The 22,228-nt window shown below is 41.1% G+C and overlaps 2 protein-coding genes across 5 annotated transcripts in view; both read right to left on the reverse strand.

Annotated features, from left to right (window-relative positions):
* Nucleotides 1-2,256: 2,256 nt before the first annotated feature.
* Nucleotides 2,257-6,016, reverse strand: RBMXL2 (RBMX like 2). The gene has a single exon (XM_003780635.5). It carries the CDS (start codon nucleotides 3,669-3,671, stop codon nucleotides 2,490-2,492), a length of 1,182 nt encoding a protein of 393 aa, XP_003780683.2. The 5' UTR covers nucleotides 3,672-6,016; the 3' UTR covers nucleotides 2,257-2,489.
* Nucleotides 6,017-16,503: 10,487 nt separating this feature from the next.
* The window catches only part of NLRP14 (NLR family pyrin domain containing 14), a 107,057-nt gene continuing 101,332 nt past the window's right edge, over nucleotides 16,504-22,228 (reverse strand). For 2 of the 4 annotated variants that reach the window (XM_054524747.2, XM_024255739.2), the window contains exon 12: nucleotides 17,215-21,638. In XM_054524747.2, coding sequence (XP_054380722.1) covers nucleotides 21,503-21,638 — 136 coding nt within the window. In that variant the 3' untranslated portion in view covers nucleotides 17,215-21,502. Of the gene's footprint in view, nucleotides 17,013-17,213; nucleotides 21,639-22,228 lie in introns of those variants that run through there. The other 2 variants (XM_054524751.1, XM_054524752.1) reach the window with 2 other exon arrangements.

Here is a 22,228-nt window from a genome sequence, read left to right on the forward strand (position 1 = left end):
TCCTTTGTCCATTTTTTTTCTTGGTGTTTTTTTTCTTCTTATTGATTTTTAAGCATTCTTTTGGAAGTCATTTCAATGTAAATATATTCTTCCAATTTATGGCTTGAAATTTCACTTTGTTAATAGTCACTTTTATCATTAAAATACCTTAATAATAATGTGGAAATTTTTATCAATATTTTCCTTCTAAGTTTGTGCTTTTTGTCTTAAAATGGAATTCTCAACCCCAATGTGGTGTATACATTTCTTCACTTTCTTCTAAGTGTTTAAAAATTTCCTCTTCACATTTAAATCTTCAAACCATCTGGAATGTATTTTTGTGTATGCTGTTATGGAATCTCATTTTATCTTTTAACAGATAGTCTTTTTTTTTTTTAGAAGTTCATTTTGCCACGAATGACTTTTAAAATTACCTCTGCTGGCATAATGTGACAGAAGTGGACTTGTTTCTAGGATCACAGTTTTGGTCTATTGGTCTGTCTATCCTTGTTTGCTGATATCATACAATTAAATTGCTAGAGCTTTGTAATAAGTCTTGGTATCTGTAGGATGAATCCTTCCTAACAACTGTTCATCTGAATTGATTTGGCTTTTCTTGCTGCTCTTTATTCCACCATGCAAATTTGAGGATTAGCTATATCTCCCATTAGTGTCTCTTTTCTAAATACTTGTTTCTTAATAATTTGTTGGTGGTGAAATGAAGCTATTGATTTTTTGTGGCTGGTTTACCAAATCTTTTATTATTCCATCATTGATCAACACAAATAAATGGTGTTATTCGGAAAGAGGGGAGGGGAGCTGTGTGAAAAAAATCATGAAGTGACTTCATTTGAAGTTGTATTGTTTTTCCAAATTAATTTGATGAGGTTGAGAATAGTTTATAATAAAGTCCTCCCAACCATGAGCATATCAATCTCTTATAGTTCTTCATGTCCTTTAATAAAAATTAGTAATTTTTTCACAAAGATCTTACATATTTTTGCTAGATTAATTCCTGGATCATTTTTTAGCTATTTCTTGCATTTGATCTTCTGAGCCACTAGTGTGTCCTCTCCTTTAATGCACCTACTTTATTATTGTCAAAAAAAATCATGTTTTTAAAAGTTGTGTATGTGTGTTGCATTCAGATCCCTTTAAGTACTTTTTGCTGTTGTTCCCTTATCTGTTTCCTCCAGCAATTATTACACTGAACATGGGTCATAAACCTTAACCCCATCCTTCTTTCTCTGGTTGCTACAGTCCCTTGACTGTACCATTACCTTTCTCACAGATAAATTGGGGAATCCACAGGTGCTGAATGGAAAAGACGTTTAAGGGGAAACTTACGTTCCTTTTGACAGATCTTGAAGAAAGACTCTAATCTTTTTCTGTTGAAGCCCTTCTCCCCACCTTAAAACTAGGAAACAACCCATCCAACCTCTCGCCTTTTGTGGACAGGAAAACCAGCCCCTTCATGCCAGTTTGAGATCCTCAGAGGTTGAAACGCCAAGCTCTTTCAGGGATTCTCTGACCTTTGCTCCTGAGCTCTGAAGCTGCTCACTTTTGAATCCTCCACCCCCAAGGGAAGAAGCTCAATTCTCTCCACAGGACTCAGTGGCTGGCTCTACAGCCAAAGGCAAGTAGCTTGGAGTTAGGAATGGAAGCCATTATGGTCCCCAAATCGATCATTGCTTTATTTTCTACTAGTTTCTTAATAAATTTGTTGGTGGTGAAAATGAATGCTATCAGTTGAAGGATTTTGGATTTGCTTGTTTTGTAGCTTTGTGGTTGGTTGGCCAAACCTTTGATATAGTATTCCACTGTTGTTCAAAACATAAATAGTACTTTTGGGAGTGAGGGGACAGGTGATCCTGTAGATTCCCAAAGAAAAAGCAAAAAGGCAAAACATGGCCAACATTATCCATTTACTTTTCAGATTTACTGAGTGAATATAATTTTCTTTACATAAACATTTGATCTAAATCACTTTTGTTGTTGTTGTTGCTGGTTGTTTGGTTTTTAATACTGGAAACAAAGATTCAGTTTGAAAGATACCCTGAAATCTTAAAAGTAGCATACACCAATCCCTCCCACTCTCCACCCAAAATCTAGTTGGTTTAAATGAGCAGAATGATCCATTTTTCCATTTTAGGTGAGCAGATGTTTATGAAAGATCTTAGAACTGTTTGCCTCACTTATCAAGAAAATTTACAACGGAAGAAGCCATTAATCGAATTTCTACTTGTAAATATAAGAAGACTAGTACTCAGGTTCATATAATTTTAACATGAGCTTGTTGAAAGAAACGTTAACAATTCTAAAACTAAATTAAACGAATTTTAAGTTTTTTCTCCCAAAAGCATAAAAATGGAGACGATCTTAACAGGAAATTCTTAAAACGTAAAAACAACTCTTCCTTGTACTAGTCCTTGGGTAGTTACCATACAACAGGTTCTTCTTTTTGTTAGTTTCTTTGAAAAGGGATTTTTTGGTCCCAAGTCTGTTCCTGCTTAGTATCTGCTCCGGCCTCCTCCTCTCTCCAAGCGGCCTCCTAGACGGCCTCCGCCCCTGGGCACCCTGCAGCCTGACCGGCTGTAAGAATCACGCTGGGGAGGGCAGCCCCTTTCCATGGACAGAGAGAGCCCACGATCTGGTCTGCCCACCCGGTCTCGGCCCCTCGAGTAGCGGTCGCTCCGGCCATAACTGCTGCTGTAACTGTCGCGGCCGCCGCTGTAGGCATCGGGTGAGCAGCCCCGGTACTCCTCGTAGCGGCCTCCTCCTCCGTAAGATGGCGGTGTCCCCCTTCCTGGGGCGGCGCCACGCAGGTCTCCGTAGCTCTCGAAGGGCTCTCGATAGGAGCCTCTGCTCAGATGATCCCCGTAGTCACGGTCGCGACCCCCGTAGCCGTCTCGGTCGCTGTAGCCTCTTAAGGGACAGTCGTCCCGGACACTGGAGTGGCCGTAATCGCGGTGGGTGTACTCTCTGGGCGAGGGGGCAAAACCCCGGGGTTCGCGGTAGTTTCGGCTCGAGTAGCCGTCTCTGGACGAGTAGCCCTCATCCCGCAGGCCCAGGTAGGGGTCGCGGCGCGGGGGCAGCGGCTCCCGGCGCGGTGGGCCTGAGTAGCCGTCTCGCCCCCGCACGGCCAGGGCCCTCCCGCGCATTCCACCGCCGCTGCTGCGAGCCGGGCCCGACGGCGCGGCCCTCTTGGGGGGTGGGCCGGCCCTGCGCGGCGGCGGCGGCCCACGCTTCATGGGCATCGAGGCCCTGGAGGGCCGCAGGTCGAAATCCCCCGCGTAGCCGCCGTCGTCATCGGGCCCGCCCCGGGATGGGGAACGCCGCGGGCCGCCGCCACCCCCGCGGGTTCCGCGCAGCAACCTCGGGCGACCGCGGCTGCGGGGAGGCGGCGGGCCCCGCCGGCTGCTCTCGAACGCCGGTTTGGTGGCCTGGGCCACCTTGATGGCCTTACCATCCAGGGACTTGCCGTTCATGTCTCTGGCGGCGGCCTTGGCGTCTGCGGGGCTTTCAAAGGTGACGAATGCAAAGCCCCTCGACTTGTTGGTTTCTCGGTCTTTCATCAGGAGCACCTCGACGATGTGGCCATACTTGCCAAACTCAGCTTCGAGGGCTTTCTCGTCGGTTTCGAGGTTGAGGCCCCCAATGAACAGCTTCCCCGGGCGATCGGCTTCAATCATGTTTACTGGTCGAACGGTCGGTCAGTGGCGGTGGGAGGCGATGAGGCGGCGCCAGTCGCAGCCTTCGAGCTCACTCGTCGAGGGCGGCTCCTACCGGTCAGGCGGCGCGTAGTCACTGAGTCCCCGGAACCGCAGCCTCAGCCCTGCTGCAGGGCGCGCCCCTACTGCCTGTGATTGGTCAGCTGTCTCCAGAGGGCCGATTCGCCGTCGGGAAAGTCGACAGTTTTGTGTCTCCTTTTCAGTCTTTAACTTCCTGCTCACCTGACCCGGTCTTAACGGCTTTAATGGCCTCCTGAAAGCTCAGGGAAAAGCCGTTAGGTGGAAAAATTTTTTTTTCTATTAGTTTTAATGAGAACAATTGTAATGATCCCAAACATAAGCTACCCAAACCATTTTCAAACAGAAAAAAAGTATGAATTTTTTTCATTATTACTAAAATTATTAAGTTAAAAATCATTTTTCAATTATTGAAAAATAGAGTAATAACAGTTTACAAGTTTAAATTTTACCTTACTGATCTTTTTAAACTATTCAGCTTTTAGCCTTGTCTATCCTCTGTTTTGATTTTATTTGGTGCTATTGTCTTTATTCTTTCTACATTTATTGGATTTATTGTTTATATTATTTTGTTCTGATTTTTTAAATAAGGCACTTAGCACATTAAGAGTTTAAAAAATGTTTCTTCTAATTGTTATATTTAAGGTTAAAACTTATTCTCTATGCACTGGTTAATATCATGCCTTGAGCTGTAATATATGTTGTTTTCATTGTTGTTCAGTTCCTAAGATTTTCTCATTTTTATTATTTCCTTTTTGGACCATGTATTAAAGAAGTATGTTTGTAAATTTTCAAACATATGTACCTGTTGGTTATTTTTTAATATGCTCTGTACGATATCCATTGTTTTTCGTTGAGACTTGCTTTGTGACCTAATATGGTGTAATTAATGTTCCATATATACTGAGCAGAAAGTATATTCTCTAAATGTTGGACAAAGTTCTTTCTTATTTTGTGATATTTAAATCTTCCCTTTTCTAACTTATTTTTTATTTGATAGAATTGCCAAACACTAGAACTGTCTTAAAATTTACCATAATTGTGGATTTGTAAATTTCTCTTTGTCTTTATGTCTGGTTTTTGCTTCATGTAATTTAAGGTTATATTGTGAGATATATAAAAATTGAGAATTGCTACGTATTTCTGGTGAATACCTTTTTTATGTAATGATCCTCATTATTCGTAAAAACCTTTTTACCTTAATCCATTTTGTGTGATGCTTATATCTTTCGGTACTTTTGCAATTTCTTCCTAAATCTTTGCTATCAGCCATACCTTTCCTTCTTCCTTTTTTCCATCTTTCTTGCCTTTTCTTGTAGTAAGTGATTTGTCTTTGTTTCTTTTTCCTCCACTATGGAAGAAGTTATGCCTTCTATTTCTACTTTTTTGAATGACTGCCCTTAATGTTTTTATTGAATGCTAACTTAAAAATGCTAAGTTTATAAATTTACTTATAAAATCAAGTTTACTGCTTAATTTTACATGTGTATATCCATGTAACCATGACCCACATTAAAATCTATAACATTTCCATCACTCCAGAGGGTTCACTTGTGCCACTTATTAATCAAACCTAACTGAGATATGCTCTCCTGGCACAATAAGACCAGATAGCCACACTAAGGATTGCAGCAGGAAAAAGGAGGGCATTTATTTGCAGGGCTCCAAGCAAGGAAGACCAGGCAGCTACTCTTAAATTCTGACCTCCCTGATGGCTTACAGGTAAAGGTTTTTAAAGGAAAATGTAAATTTCAGGAAAGCAGAAGTTACAGGCAAAATCATAAGTCAATACATGGAGGTTACACATTGGTATTGGCCCAAAGGAGAGATATCTCTTGAAGTAGGGGGCTTACAGGTCATAGGTAGATTCACAGATTTTCTGATTTGCAGTTGGTGAAGGAAGAGAATTTGCAGTCAGCAGAAAAGAATGAGCTTTGGCTCCTGAGTGTGACTCCATCCAGGCCCCTCAGGAAGATATTTAGAACAAAGAATGGTTGTCAGAGTTTAGTCCCCAGTTCCCTCTTATCTGAGGTCTACCTGCCTGTGGAATTGTTTGGTGGGATCTGGGTTTCTGAAAGACAACTCAGGGACATATGTTAAGACATTATATTTAGTGTCTATAGGAGAACAAAAAATCTCCTGACTCTTAACTTCCATGGTTATTGTTTTAGGTTCCTATTACTTTCTTGCTTATGAAGTTCCTTATTCATTTAAGGAATTTGATGAAGTTCCTTAACTTCATTCCTCAGGGATAGCTAGATACATGGAATTTCCTTTAAAGGAACTCCAGATTTTCCTTTATTTCCGTATTTGTGGGAGAGGGGTTGCAGAGGCCCCTAAAACGGTCTCTGCTCTGCAAAAAATGATAGGATCAAGATCAAAGTTTGGGCGAAAATTGGAATGCTTACATAGGTTTTATGTGAAAAAATTGTGTCTCTTTTACCTGAATGTATTCTGGGAATGGATATTGTGTCTGACTGGGGAATGTTTCCCTACCTAGTGCTATAAAACACAAGGCATATAAATTCCACCTTTAAGAAATATTAATTATATTTGCTAAATAGGAAGGAACAAGATTGTTCAAGCCCACACAGTATAGAATAAAACCTGAAGTGCTAGGATGCACAAATTCTGTGTACAGTGGACCTGTGTGGAGGGTAGATTAGGGCTTGTGGCAAAAGCCTGGAGGGCCTCCCAGCAACAACTACAGGGACTTTGAAGTGCAGAATTTACATCTGAGTCAATTACTAGCTCAATCTTGGACATTAATTGAAACTTCCCCATGACTGAAGAAAATGTAATAATCTTATTATCTTATATCAATTAGGATAGTTATTGTCAAAAGCACAAAAAGAATAAGTGTTGGTAAGGATGTGGAGAAATTGGAACCCCTGTGTAGTGCTGGTGAGAATATAAAATGGTACAGCCACTATTAAAAACAGTATGACAGTTCTTCAAAAAATTAGGAATAGAATTACCATAGGAATCAACAACACTATTTCTGGATATATAACCAAAAGATTTGACAGTAGGTTCTTAGATATTTGTATACCCACACACATAGCAACAGTATTCACAACAGCCAAGAAGTGGGAGCAATGCAACTGTCCATTGACAGATTAATTAATTTTAAAATGTAGCATAGTCAGCCCTCCATATCTGTGGGTTCTACATTTATGGATTCAGCCACCTGAGGATCAAAAATATTTCACAAAACACTATGTACTGAACATGTACAGACTTCATTTTCTTGTCACTATTTCATAAACAATACCTTATAAAAACTATTTCTGTAGCATTTACATTGTATTAGGTATTATCAGTAATCCAAAGATGATTTAAAGTATATGGGAGAATATGTACAGGTTATATGCAAATACTAAGTAATTTTATATCAGGGACTTAGCACCCCTGGATTTTGGTATCCTTGGTGGTCCTGGAACCAATTCCCCATAAATACTGAGAAACTGTTCTATATACACATAATAAAATATTATTTAGCCTTAGGGAAGGAAATTCTGACATATACTACAACATGGATGAACCTTAAGGACATTATGCTAGGTGAAATAAACCAGTCACAAAAAGACTAATACTGTATGATTTTACTTATATGAGGTGTCTAGTTAAATTTATAGAGACAGAAAGTAGAATGTAGTTGCCAGGGGCTAGGAGGGGAAAATGAAGAGCTGTTGCTTAATGAGTACAGAGTTTCAGCTTTGCAGGATGAAAAAGTTCTGGGGATTGGTTGCACAACAATATGAATACACTTAACACTACTAAACTGGCTAAGATGGTGAACACAATGTTGTATGTATTTTACCACAGTAAATATGAATAAGCCTAACACTGCCAAACAGGTTAAGATGGTGAACACCATGTTATATGTATTTTACCACAGTAAATATGAATATACTTAATACTACCAAACTGGTTAAGATGGTGAACACCATGTTATATGTATTTTACCACAGTAAATATGAGTACACTTAATGCTACCAAACTGGTTAAGATGGTGAACACAGTTATATGTATTTTACCACAGTTTAAATTTTATTGAAATACGGAGTTCTTCCCCACACCAACCAATTCTCCAGCTCCTGGACACCAACTGGGTGTCCTACAATTCAATTTTGACACTAACTACCTGAAGTATTGCAGACCTCAAAGGGCTTATTTCTACAAGATTACCCCCAACTTCAGACACCAGTCACAAGAAGTGGATCCCCAGATGACCTACACTTCTTATCCGACTTGGCTACAAATTGGGGATTCCCACAACCCTCCTTGGGTTTGATAATTTACTATGATATCTCACAGAAATCTGGAAAACACATTTCTGGTTTATTATAAAGATCATGATAAAAGATACAGATGAACAACAGATGAAGATATACATAGGTCAAGGTCTGGAAGGGTCCAGAGTGTAGGGGCTTCTGACCCATGAAGCTGGGGTGAGCCACCCTTCTAGCAAGTGAATGTGTTCACCAACCTGGAAGCTCTCCAAAGCCAGCCTTTTCGGGATTTTTATGGAGGCTTCATGACATAGACACAATTGATTAAGTCAATCTCTAGCCCATTTCCCCTTCCTGGAGGATGGGGTGTGAGCTGAACATTCTCCACCTCTAATCATGGCTTGGTATTTCTGGTGACCAGCGGCCATCCCAAAGCTATCAAGGAGCCCGCCAAGAGTCACCTCAATAAAACAAAGGGTACTCCTATCTCCCAGGAAGTTCCAAAGGTTTTAAGACCTCTGTGTCAGTAACTATGAGCAGAAACAAAACATTTCTTATGTCAAAATAGGAATACACTACTGGAGGAGCACGTAGACTCTTTTCCCCAGGACTGACTTTGGAATATTGTGAGGAGGTGCCAGATTCTATACTATGGATAGTACCCTGTGAATTGTTCTCAAACGACCAGCAGAAAGTTGTTTGGTTTATAAATAGCAGTTTCAAGGTGAATGAACAGCATCCTATTTGGAAGGCCACCTCTATGTTTGAAGAACATAAAAACAAACCAGTTTGATGGGCAACATTATGTGCTATTTTCCTTATAGTGATGGAAGAATTGAACAAAGACAAAAATCCCCTGCTTGAGATTTTACTGCTTTGTGGATGGTGACCAATGGCCTGACCATGTGGCCAGACAGAGAGCAATGTAAAAATGCCTATTAAAGGCATACCCATAGGAAAATCAGTAAGAGAATTTGGGGAGGAGTGCATTAAGGTAGAACACATTGGTACCCAACAGAAGAATCCATTTGTAGGTTCAGCAGGTGACTGCAATTGACCAGTAGATATCCCAGTATGCTTGCTTGAAGTAGCCACCTGGGTCCATGAAATGAGTGGACACTGGGGGCCTGCAGCAATGTAAAGATGGATGAACTCTAGACATATTCCTCTTGCACCTCTGAAGCACAAAATACCATTAAAAACTGTTTTGCCTTCCAAAAATAAGAGACAGACACTGCAGATGGCTGTGTGTCAACAGTCCCTGGAAGAAGACCCTGAACAAGCTGGTAGGTGGGACTGATGCTGGCTATGAGGGGGTCTTGATGGGAATAGACACTGGATTTGGCTTTCCTTACCCAGTGATAGATGCAAATATTCAGAGAACTGTCAAAAATCGGAATAGAAAATATTGCATCAATTTGGACTACCAAGTAACATTTCATCAGACTGAGGAACACCTCTCACAATCTATAATTTCAAGAATGGGCAGAGAGATATTTTCCTCAGAGTAATATAATAATTCAGTAGAGAATTGGAATGGGCATTTGAAACATTGGTTGCCTAAAATGGGAGAATATAAAAGCATGAAGAGCTGGCTTACACACCTTTGCAAATGTGTGCTCACACTCAACAACAAGGAGACAAGCATCTCCTAGATAGATTCCTGGTTTTCTGGTAGATCAGCAGGATAGGGAGTGGGAGAAGATGCTGGTATGACTATGCAATTTTTCCCACAGGGAAGATGACTGATGACTATACTTTCTTCTTTCTTCCCCGTGTCACTTCAACTTTGTTTTTCCTACTTCATGGTCACAGGCTCAAGGCTGCAACTGCAAGTGCTGAAGGCAGTGATGATTCCTAAACAATAAAGTATAGCTGTATTCTAAACTTTATGTCAGAATTCCTACAGGCCTGATGGGGCAGATTGTGCCTTCACCTAATCTAGAAATACTGGGATTGACCGTGAACACAATTATAATGTCTAATGGTAAAAATAGCCCATTTCTATAACTATGTAACACTACCTATGTGAATGGTAGTGGGCGGATGGAGAGGTACTTGCTAGATTAGTATTTCTGCCTGCAATTAGACCAGCACAGTGGTTGAACCTAATGTCCCTTCCAAAGGCGGAAAAATTTGTATAAATGGAGAGAAGGAAAAATAGTAGATGAGGATAATGCAACAAATAAATGGGTTCTGTAATGATGGAAACTCAATAGTACTTTAACACCTTGAAAGAGGCTCAGAGCAAAAGATATTATCTTTTACTCAGTTATATCTGATGCCTCGAAGGGTGAAACCATCTATTGCTGACACCACTTCTGCTATTGGAACTAGGCAGGATCAAATGAAAGCCTGCAAACCGGAGTGGCCTCATCCCAGGAGACATTTTCATGAAATATAACAGACTGAACTAATTATTAAGAACTGAATGGGACTCTAGTAATATGCCAGCATCTTTCGACTTTATTTTTTAGTTACATCTACCATAATGTAATATTGTTTTACACTTGCATTGTTGGTAAAAATTATAATACCAATATCGATAGTCAAATGAATTGGAAAAAGATGAGTTAAAAGCCTCCTATTCCTATACCACACTCCTTCCTCAAAATGTTGCTCAGACAGATGATCCTTTTGCTATAAAGAATCCATGGTCAAAGACCAAGGGGTATTCTGTGATGTAACAAAAATATATATATTTGGTCCTTGTCCTGGTTCCTGGTACAGACCTTCTAAAACCCTTGGAGACTCCTGAGTGGTAGGACTGTCTTTTGTTATCCATAAAGAGCCCCTTTGACCATACCTGAGTTTATGCTAATGAGGTAATTCATAGTGGGGGCCCTAGATTACTGTAGGATGGGGGCCGTTCACCAGAGAAACAAACTCTGTGAATGGAGGGTCAGAACTTTAGCCCTACCTCCCATCCTGACTTCCAGAGACAGGAGAGGCACTAGAGGTTGTGTTTAATCACTGATGGCCAATCATTTAATCAGTCACATCTATATAATGAGATCTCATATAAAAACTCCAAGCAGTGGGATTTAGGGAATTTTTAAATTGATAAACACATAGATGTGCTGGGAGGGTGGCATGCCACAGAGGGCATGGAAACTGTACACTTTTCCCCCTTCCTTGCCTTATGTACCTCCTCATCTGGATGTTGCCTCCTATCCTTTATAATAAACTGTAATCACAAGTGTATAGAGCACCCTTGACATAACTAACTCCATCTTAGAAAAACACTCTTCTTTATATTTCATAGGATACTTTGCCAACAAGGATAAGATGTTTTGTTTAATAAACAAATTTAAAAAATAAAGATGGCATCCAATCACATAGAGACACAAACAAGAACTCTTCCACTATTGGTTCTCATCAGAGGACTCTGTGACTATAAAAGATTAGCCCTTCAGCAGCTCAAAATGGCCATCTTGGGTAATGCTATCTTGCAGTCAAAGACTCTGCCTTGCAAGACCAACAGACCACCCAGACCACTTGGCTCAGACCAGGATTCTGTCTTCTTCACTTTCCCTGGACTGATTGATTAACCGTTTCTCCTATCTGACAGAGCAGGAGCATCACCATTTGGGACAAGGCCCTAATTCTAAAGTTCACCTTAATAAAAAAAAAACCACCTAAATCCAAAGGGCATCAGCCTAATGGCTAAGGTCAGCATGACCATAAACCACCAATAACATCTCCAACCAGAAACATTTCAAACTCCTCCCTAACCAAAGATATGCTAGCCCCTAGATAAGACCCCTCCAGCCAGGAAGATGCCAGCCTTGAGATAACCCCCACTCTGGGCCAGAAAGATTTCTGTCCCAAGACAACCTCCCCTCCTCCCTGAGAGATTCCAACCCCGCCATAAACTTCTCTACACACATAAACATTCCAAGCTTGTGATAAGCCCCCTCACCCTAAAACAAATATATACTCTTAGTCTGTAAGAGAAAGTGATCCTGACCACAATCGGACAGGAGCACCTCTCATGTTTTAACTAAAGAAAACCTGTCTTTGACTGCCAAGCCGTGTTTCGTGTTTCTTTCCTCTTTCTTTAAGTCTTACACTATCTCTTTTTCCTCTTGGTGATAAATATTATTTTGCTTTTGTGGAATGTTTAACATATAACATTTGAATATTGGTTAAGCACACTGCTATGTATGGTTTGTCATATTGACTGACTTGTGGAGTGGCTTGAACCTGTGTGACCATAGCTCTGGCTAGGGAGTAAACAGGAAGTACTATGGAGAATTGTCTCCGTGGGAACTCCAGGTGGCATTTGTGATTGAAATAGCATCAATAAAAGCCTGACATTGTGGAAAGACACAAACATGCATGGACCTGGTTATTTCTAATCTTGCATTGGTCATGACAAAATGTATAGTACTTTCTTGAGTTCTGTGAATCGTTCTAGTAAATTATTGAATCTGAGGGCGTCGTAGGAATGCCCAAGTTGGCTAGGAGACTACTGTAGTAATCAAGGATAGATAGTATATCATTTTTCAACAACAATTCTTAATTTTCCGACACCAACCATGTGTCCTACAATTCTATTCTGACACTAAGTACCAGGAATTACTGCAGACTCACACTTTAAGGGCTTAGTCCCAATAAGGCTGCCCTCACTTCAGATGCCAGCTGCAAATGGGGTCCCCAGGATACCTAAACAGTTGCCAAGTTGTTAAATACAGTAAGAAATTCTTCAAAGGTTTAGCTTGCTGAAGTTTCCTTGTCCTTTGTTCCCTGCTTTCAAAGCCAGACTTCCTTACTCTCTGTGTTCCCCCTGCCCTGGTAAAAAACCTTCCCGCCAGTCCTTATCTATAGAGCCCATATTCCACATCTGCTACCCATGCTGTGAATTACCCCTCCCATCGCAATGGCTTCTCCCACTGACACTGATCTTCCTGCCTTCCCACCAGTGTAACCGCATTCCTGCACTTTTCAAGTTAGCCAACCAGATTCAGCTTAGATTGTGGGGTCCAACCCTAGCCAATAGGGGAAAGACACAGAAGCAGAAGCTGCGTTAGAGATAATAAAAAACCCCTGCTTTCCTTTGTTCTATGTGCTCTCGCCCTTGCTCCATACGTGAGATGCACCCTTCTGCAGAAGTAAATTTGCCTTGCTGAGAGACCCTTTGTCCTTTGTCTCAGTGCTAGTTCTTCTTTGTGGCACCGAGCATTTGTTTCCAACACAAGTCAACTGCAATGAAGAGGTTCTAACATATATGGTCTTCATAAATTCGAACACTCATGGTCTAGACTACTTATTTTGAAAAATTATTAAGTAATATTTTAATGTATACTTATAATACCCGAAATTGCAAAAATACAATTGATGAATATGTGTTTATACACTGTTCTCTATGTGACTATGACAAAGAATGATTACTTTTTATTCCTTTTACAACTAATGGCAGAGAATTGTGGTAGATCTGAATGATGAGTGAAGGTGTGAATATTGGTGAACAAAGAAGAGTACACCAAAGGAATGAGAACCAGGCAAAGAGGGGACATTCTCTACAGAGTATCTTACTGGCTACATTGGCCTCCGTATCCTCCAGGAGAGTAACTGGAACAGGTAACTCTAGATGGGAATTTAGGGGGCAGAGAAGCTCCAAGATGAAGAAGATAAGTGTATCTACCATAGAGAAAGAGAAAAAGGAATCATCTTCTTCCTCTGGCCCCCCAGAAAATCTGCACAGGGCTATGTCCTGACAAGGAAGAGTTGGAGAATGCAAAGAATTGTCTTGCAAATCCCTATCTCCTCAGGGTATAAGTCCCTAAGACAATTAAATGAGACTCTTTCCAACTGGAAAGGTCAGGGAAACTTCCCTGCAGCAGAACCAAGTGCCTGTGGCCTGGGACCCTTACTTTGTTTCTGCTATCTTCAGGGATTGAGTTCTGGTTCAATGGTCCAGACATGTGGAGCAACCCCATGGCTCTATACTATCCCACAATTCTTCAGTAGTAGGGAGGGAGACTTCCAATTTGGATACCTCCTAGTTTTTAAAAGATTTAATGTAATCTATTTTTTTTTTTTTGAGACGGAGTGTCACTCTTGTCACCCAGGCTGGAGTGCAATGGTGCGATCTTGGCTCACTGCAGCCTCTGCCTCCCGGTTCAAGCAATTCTCCTGCTTCAGCCTCCCAAGTAGCTGGGATTGCAAGCACCCACCACCATGCCCGGCTAACTTTTGTATTTTTAGTAGAGACGGGGTTTCACCACGTTAGCCAGGGTGGTCTCAAACACCTGACCTCAGGTGATCCACTCGCCTCGGCCTCCCAAAGTGCTGGGATTACAGGTGTGAGCCACTGTGCCCAGCCCTCTAATTTCTTTAAAATGTAATTTAATCTAGTTCAATTTTTTTGCTTTTTTTTTTTTTGAGACAGAGTCTCGCTCTTTCGCCCAGGCTGGAGTACAGTGGTGCTATCTTGGCTCACTGCAAGCTCCACCTCCCAGGTTCACACCATTCTCCTGCCTCAGCCTCCTGAGTAGCTGGGACTACAGGCACCAACCATCATGCCTGGCTAATTTTTTGTATTTTTAGTACAGACAGGGTTTCACCATGTTAGCCAAGATGGTCTCGATCTCCTGACCTCGTGATCCACCCGCCTCGGCCTCCCAAAGTGCTGGGATTACAGGCGTGAGCCACCACACCCAGCCTAATTCAATTTTTAAACTTAATTTAATCCAATGTATTTTTTAAATTGTGGTTAAAATGCACATAAAATTTTCCATCTTAGTCATTTTTAGGTGTATAGTCCAGTAGTGTTAAGTACATTCACATTGTTGTGCAAACACTCTAGAACTCTTTGTCTTGCAAAACTGAAACCCTATACCCATTAAACAACCCCAGTGTCCCCCCACCCCACCTCCAGACCCTGGCAACTACCATTCTTCTGTCTCTATAAATTTGACTACTGGGAACCCCCTCTGATATGGTTTGGCTGTGTCCCCCCCCCAGATCTCATCTTGAATTCTCACATGTTGTGGGAGGGACCCAGTGGGAGGTAACTGAATCACGTAGTCAGGTCTCTCCCATGCTGTTCTTATGATAGTGAATAAGTCTCACGAGATCCGATGGTTTCAAAAAGACGAGTTTCCCTGCACAAGCTCTCTTTTCTTTTCTATAGCCATGTGAGACGTGCCTTTCACCTTCTGCCATGATTGTGAGGCTTCCCCAGCCACATGGAACTGTAAGTCCATTAAACCTCTTTCTTTTGTAAATTGCTCAGTCTCAGGTATGTCTTTATCTGCAGCCTGAAAATGGACTAATACACCCCCATTTATTCAAACAGCATGAACCAAAAGAGTGGCTGACTTTTAATTCACATATACTTATGTTACTTCAATGAATGGTAAGCATCCATTTTTCTGGAATCCATTTCTATCTTTAGGAGAGTGGCTTCAGAGATTGGGACCTCGGCTCAGATTGGCGAAATTGCCCCCTGTGGGCAAAGAACTCAGAACTAAAGGGAGGAATGCTAGCTGTTGTGGGCTCTTGGTGCTGTCCAGGGTCCTGCTTTCTCTGGTGATGGAGACCAGAATTGGGGTCACCTCCTTTCCAGTCGCATCCACGCCCCTACCAGGCGCCCCACGCCGAGTTTCGAGGGCATCTGGCTCAAGGACACAGAAGGAGGAGCGGAAGTTCAGGACCTGAGAGCTGATTCGTCACACCCAATTAAAGAAATGTAAAAAGACAACCAGAAACGTGGGGCACCCTGGGATAGAATCCCGGGACTCCCACCGGATGCGATTCTAGGGAGTCTCCAGAGAGCTAGGTGTTTCGGGCAGTGACTTCTGCTGGAGTCTGCGGGGCTTCCCATGATAACGAGATCACTTAACTTCACCGAGTTGCTGGGAAGTTGGAAAATAATACAAGTGTTCCCTGGAAGAGTAGGATGCTTTTGCTTCTATTCATTCTTCCTTCATTCATCAATTTTTATTCACTCATTCATTCATTCTTGAATCATAGCCCACATGTGCAAGAAGACACTGTGCTATAGGCTGGAAATAAAATAGTGAAGAAAATGCTCATAGTTTCTGTTCTCATAGAACTTACATTGTGATGAGGGAGACACGCAATGGGAAATAAAATAATTACATATCTGTGATAGTGGTAGGAAAAAAAAAGAAACACGGTGCTTTGGTAGGAAAGGGGAGGGGGAGATGATGATATATAAGACAGAGTGCTCAACCTCTCTGAGGAGGTGATAGTTCAACTGCAGGTTTAGGGATCATCCAGAGCCAGCTCTGTAAGGAGGAGGAAGAGGAGCTGAGTGGCCAGAGAGGATCAGGTATGCAAAGGGAAATTCATAGCCTTAATGCTTATAATAAAAGAGAGAAGGCTGGGAATCAGAAGAATCCAACTTAAGAAGTTAGCATACTAACAGAATAAATTTAAAGATAGCAGAAATAATGCAATAAAAATTCACAAAAAATTAAAAAGAAAACGATAAAACATAAAGAATAAAAAAAACTAAAGTTAGTTTTGAAGACTCTATTTGCTTTTTTGACAATCTGACTCGACTCTATTTAAAATTGCAAACACTTTCTTCCCCAGAGCTGAGTTTAGCATGAGGGGAGTGACTTGCCTGATGCACAAAATTTAAGGAGATACAAAAAAACTTAGTAACCACGATAAATACTATTTTTAGAGATAAAAGTTAGTGCAAAAATATCCATAATGATCAAAATATCAAAATTTTCATTTGACTTATTCTAACCATCACCACTGTTCTACAGCAGTGACCCTGTTGTAGAACACCAAAATTTAGGTTCATATATCTGATGTGCAGTAAGTGAAACACTGACACATCAGCACTTAGGAGCAGATAAAAGTTTATTCAATTTGGCTAAAGTGAGAGGGCAGGAGAGATGAGCTCTCAAGTCTGACCTGCCTTCGAACATAACTGTGGGCTTTTATGAATAAGGTAGATGTGCAGGAGGGGAGATCCCCGATGATCAAAACTATCTGCATCTCTAGGGTGATCAAACTTCTGGATGCCATCAAGGAGGCCTGCATGACCTAAGGATCATTGTTCCTTAAAAGAAAAACGAGTTCATTAATTCTGCAGGTTGCCCCCAGAATTTAGGATATGAAGTTAAACAATTACTAGTGACTATATTCTCTCAAAACAACTCTATACTCCATGCTTGCTTGCATGGAGGAAGAAAAGAACAAAGACAAAGAATAAGTAAAATGAACACATAATGATTTTTGTAATATAGGCTCAGTTATACCACCAGGCATGTTTTTAATATTTAAATGCTAATGCTTCTAAGTGTATTGCTATTAGTTTAAGATAAACATTCCTCATCATGTTATAAAACTACCTCACAAAGAGACTGAATTTTATTAAACGCCTTTTCAACGTAAATTGAGGTAATTGGTTTTTCTGCATCATCCAATTAATGTGATAAATTATAATATTCCTCCTAACATCAGCCCACTCTTGCACTTCTAAGTCACAATAATCATAGTATATTTTAACTAAATGTTGAAATTTTCAAAAATTTTAATACTAGGTCTTTGCATAGTCGTAAGTGACATTCATCTTTAAATTTCATGATAGTGCTGTTAGGCTTGAGAAATAATAAAATCCAAAGTCCCCAACTGACTGAATGGACCCCCAGTTGGCCAAGGGAACCCTGGAAAAACCTTGGAAGCTGAGTTCCCATTCATGTCAGGAGAAATGGGAGGTCAGACACACCACATTACTCCCTCCCCTTAGTTAACTACCATTAGGCTTTCTTCCCTACAGGCTAAACAGAAACCAGCCCTTTCAAAAGGCTCCACACCAATAATGTCAACAACTAGCTTATCTTCCCAGGTACACCAAAAAGACAAAGATTAATTATTCCTCCACTCCTGAGACATCTGCTTGCTTTATTCCTTTTTTCTTCAAATGTTCACCTTACATAAAATGTAGATTTACTGGGCACTAAAGTCTGAAAACTATATAATCATTAATTTCACTGCCACGTCCCCTTTTTAAAGGAAAATGTATAAATACTAAACCTCTTCAGATCCTCTATAGAAAAAACAGCCACAGATGCACCTGTGACCCCTATTTTTCCCAGATGCATTCTCAAGCTGGCTCAATAAATCCTGATGATTTGAGACTCATGCCTCAATCACTCATTTTGGTTGTCAGGTTCTATTATCAATAGTTTTCATCTTTAAAAAATGAATTAGAAAAGCTGTCTTCCTCTATAATGCTCTGAAATGGTTTCAGAAATATAAGAATTTTCCTTTTTCTGACAGTCTGGTAGAAATTATCTTAAGAAACATTTACCTTTGTTGGAGTTTTCCTTGGGCAGCTTGGAAATCCTGTTGTCTGTGAAGGATGAGACGATGACTGCAGCCCAAGGCTATCATGTGAAAGAGGTGTCACCACTTTGGTGTATACTTTCTTTTCTGTGTTTGTTATAATAGCCCTGGTTAGCTTCCTCTAACTAGCAAGACTGTCCTCACTGGGAATCAACCTCAGTAAAGCCACCTCTCTAAGTATCACCTATGCCAAATGTCAGCAGCAGTATTACTGTTTTGTGTGGATATCAGCACCAGTAACATTACTTGCAAATTTTCACGAAAACCATTTGCCCCCTCTGACTGCCAAGGTCTATTCTCCAGTCCTCCACATTGACCCAGGGGATATTATACGAGTGTGATTTCCTGGCCCCTTTCAAGGCACACAGGTCCTAAAACTTTGGGAATATTTGAAGCAATAAGTGTTTTTGTATGCTAATGAGATGGCTGGTAGCTGGAGGCTCCTGGATAGTTTCAGGATGGGGGCTGGTTGCTAGGAGAACCAACTATGTGATTAAAGGGTTGGAATTTTCAGCACTCCCCATCCCGACCTCCAAAGAAGCAAGGGGGTGCTGAAGGTTGAGTTTATGACATGGCCAGTGACTTAATCAATCATGACTACCTAATGAAGCTTCCACAAAAAGATGGGATTCAGAGAGCTCCCTGGTTGCTAAACACATCCATGTGCTGAGAAGGTAGCACAAGCCAAATGCATAGGGATAGAACCTTCCGAACCTCGCCCTATGTGTCTCTTTCATATGGCTGTTCATTTGTATCATTTGAAATATTCTCTTATAATAAATGGGTAAACATAAGCAAAGTACTTCCCTGAGTTCTGTGAGCCATCCTAGCAAATTATGGAACCCAGGGAAAAGAGAGTTGTGGGAACCCTGACTTATGGCCGGTTTGTCAGAAGAACAGGTCACAACCTGGAACTTGCAATTGGTACTTCAAATAGGGGACAGTCTTGTGGGACTGAGATCCTCACCTGTGGGATACCATGCTACCTCCAGGATGATAATGTCAGAATAGAACTGAATTATAGGACACTCAGCTGGTGTTGGAAAATTGCTTGGTGTGGTAAAAACCCACACATTTTGGTGACCAGAACTGCACAGGAATTGACAGTCTTATCAAAGAAAAAGTGTTGGTTTTTGCCTTACAATAAGTTAAGAGGCTTTATTTTCTCCCACAGACAAGGAGAAAAACATTAAGTTTGTGGTGAACTAAGGAAGGCCACAAATTCTTTGACACTACTCCCATCAACAATTGATCACCCTAGAATCTGAGCTGGCCTGTACTATTTTCACTAATAGAGGATTATGGAAGTGACTTTATGCCAGTTCTGGGCCTAGCTTTTAAGAAAACTGGCAGCTTCCTCTTGGCCCTTTCAAATCCTGAATCCCCACACTGCAGAAACCACATGGAGAGGCCCTAAGACTACAAGCAATGTTAGAGTAGGTAATTAGACAGATATGAGAGCAGGGCAGGAGAGAGGGCCCCCAGGAATGCCAAGCAATTCTTGAGCCATAGTCAAGCCCTCGTAAACCTTTTCCTCTGAGATAATGAGCAGGACAAGGGAGGGCCCCCAGAGATGTCTGGCTGTCATCAGGTGAAGGACAGGTGAGCACAAAACTATCCCTCTGAGACAATAAGTGGCCACAACTGCCACCAGGAGGGAAAGGACTCCTCCAACAGACAGAAAACACCTGGAGTCAGCAAACCACAATCCCTGATAAAATTTCAAGTGTGTGCAAAGGGGAGCAAGACGGTGGACTTTGACCTGTATATGACCATCCCCTGGAGGAGCTCGACCAGTAAGGAAAAATCATCCCAAGGGAGGGAGCATGCATACAACTTCAGTAAACACACTGTGCACGGGGCCTCTCACAAGTGCTGGCAGGCCACTGCACACAGGTAATCAAGCAACAACCTGCCCAAGGGAGGGATCAACAGGGGAAAAGAGCCTGGAAGATGAGTCAATGTATAAAGTCTCAAACCAAGGATCAAGAGAGACACTTGAATCTCTCAAGTGGCCTGCTTGATTTCTTCCAAGTGTACTTTGCTTTCTTTAATAAACTTTGCCTCTGCTTTAAACCTGCTTCGGCCCCTCAGTTGAATTCTTTCCTCTGAGGGGGCAAGGACCAAAATTGCTGAGAACCACTAGACTTCGGCTGATAACAGGAAGAGGGGTCTGGCTCAACCCAGCCTTTCAGCCATCCCTGCCAAGGCAGCAGACATGTACAAGTTATCTGGGGCCTCCAGAGCAATCTGGCTGCCAGGTGAATACCACCAAGGACCCCAAGTGATACCATGTGGAGTATAAGAAATGTTCAGCTGGGCCCTTTCTGAATTCCAATCCAAGTTATGAGATTTAATAAAATCATTATTATTTTAAGCCACCAAGTTTTGGGATAGTTTGTTACATGATCGATAAATAACCAGAACAGTCTTTCACACACACACACACACACACACACACACACAATTTATTGTGTCATGCTTTTGCCAAATGAAAGAATCTGTTTCTAGCTCTAGCCCAAATAACCTTATATTCCCTTAAAGGAAATTAATCCTCCTTATCTTTACAATAAGCTATAGAAAGTGTTCATTGTAGAAGTAGACTCCCACTTCTATTGAAACTAGCGATTCTCAACTATTAGTATACTTAAGAATTTGCCTGGGAAATTATCAAAAATCTTGGTTTCTAAGGACTCTTACCCAGACATTCTGATTTGGTAAGTCTAGTGTGGGGTTCAGGAATCTCCATTTTAAGACAGATACCCAAGTGATCTTGACACTGGTGATCCCAAGAACACATATGGAGACACATTTTAATAAAAGGTGCCAGAGATAGCGGGGCTGTGAACTAAGCCATACCAGTGGAAGTAAGGAAAAAACAAGGCATTTTAACTGATCTTCCCTGTCCGCATCCTCCAGCCTCATATCCAGGCTTCCCTTACCTGCATTCTTAAGCTCTGTATCCAATTAAAAACATACTTTTCAGAGAGTTTTATGCTTTTCATTTTATTTTAGCCTCTCGACCACTGTGTGAAGTAGAACAGACATTTTACAGAGAAGTAGAAGAATGGTATCTGACAGCTGCCAAATGCACTGTCTCTGGGCATAGAGTGTCTGAAGCTAAGCACCCAAGTCTGGGTATGTATCTATGTATGTATGTATTTATATTTATATTTTTAAAGGAATGTCAGTTTCTTCAAATCAGAAACACCGCCACCAAGACACATCTTCTTCATTATGATAATTACAATCTGGCTTAATGATTAAGTGTGGATTGCTAACTCCCACAGCTTCCAGCAGCTTCTGGGCTTCCTCATCAAATGCCTCTTTGCACAACCTGAGAAAACAAGGGAACATCTCTTTTCCTGCATTCAATTTCCCTACAGCCCTCCTCTTTCTCTGTAAAGGATTTATTTCAGGACAAAAAAACTGTTCTGTTAAAATAGAGAGATAATATTATAACATGGGTGAGGAGTGGGGAAGGGAACTGAGAGAGATACAGTGAGGGAGATAAAGCAGTTGAAGGAAGATAGAATAAATTAACAGAAGAGAAAGAGAAACCAATTAAAATTAAAAAGGATCCTTCAAGAGCCTTTTGCTATCCAAGCAAAATTAATATTACTACTGATAATAATGAAAACAGCTAACATATTTATTGTTTATTATCATGCAAGGCACCGTTCTAAGTACTTGGCCTATATTGACTCAGATCCTCACGATAACCTTATGGGTAGATTTTGTAATTTCACCCATTTTACTGATAAGCAAATCAAAACAAAGAGTGATGGGGGACTAGCCTTAATTAAACATTTAGTAAGTGGTAGGGTCAGAATTCAAACTCATCTAGGCTGGTTCCAGGGTGCTCAATATTTAATCACTATGCTATATTGTGTCTCTCAAAACTCAGTGTTCTATGAGAGAAAAACA

Source organism: Pongo abelii, chromosome 9 (assembly GCF_028885655.2).
Source record: "Pongo abelii isolate AG06213 chromosome 9, NHGRI_mPonAbe1-v2.0_pri, whole genome shotgun sequence".
NCBI classification, from domain to species: Eukaryota; Metazoa; Chordata; class Mammalia; order Primates; family Hominidae; genus Pongo; species Pongo abelii.

Coding starts and splice junctions, on each gene's coding strand:
- RBMXL2 (XM_003780635.5), bottom strand. CDS start 3,671: ATGATTGAAGCCGATCGCCCGGGGAAGCTGTTCATTGGGGGCCTCAAC.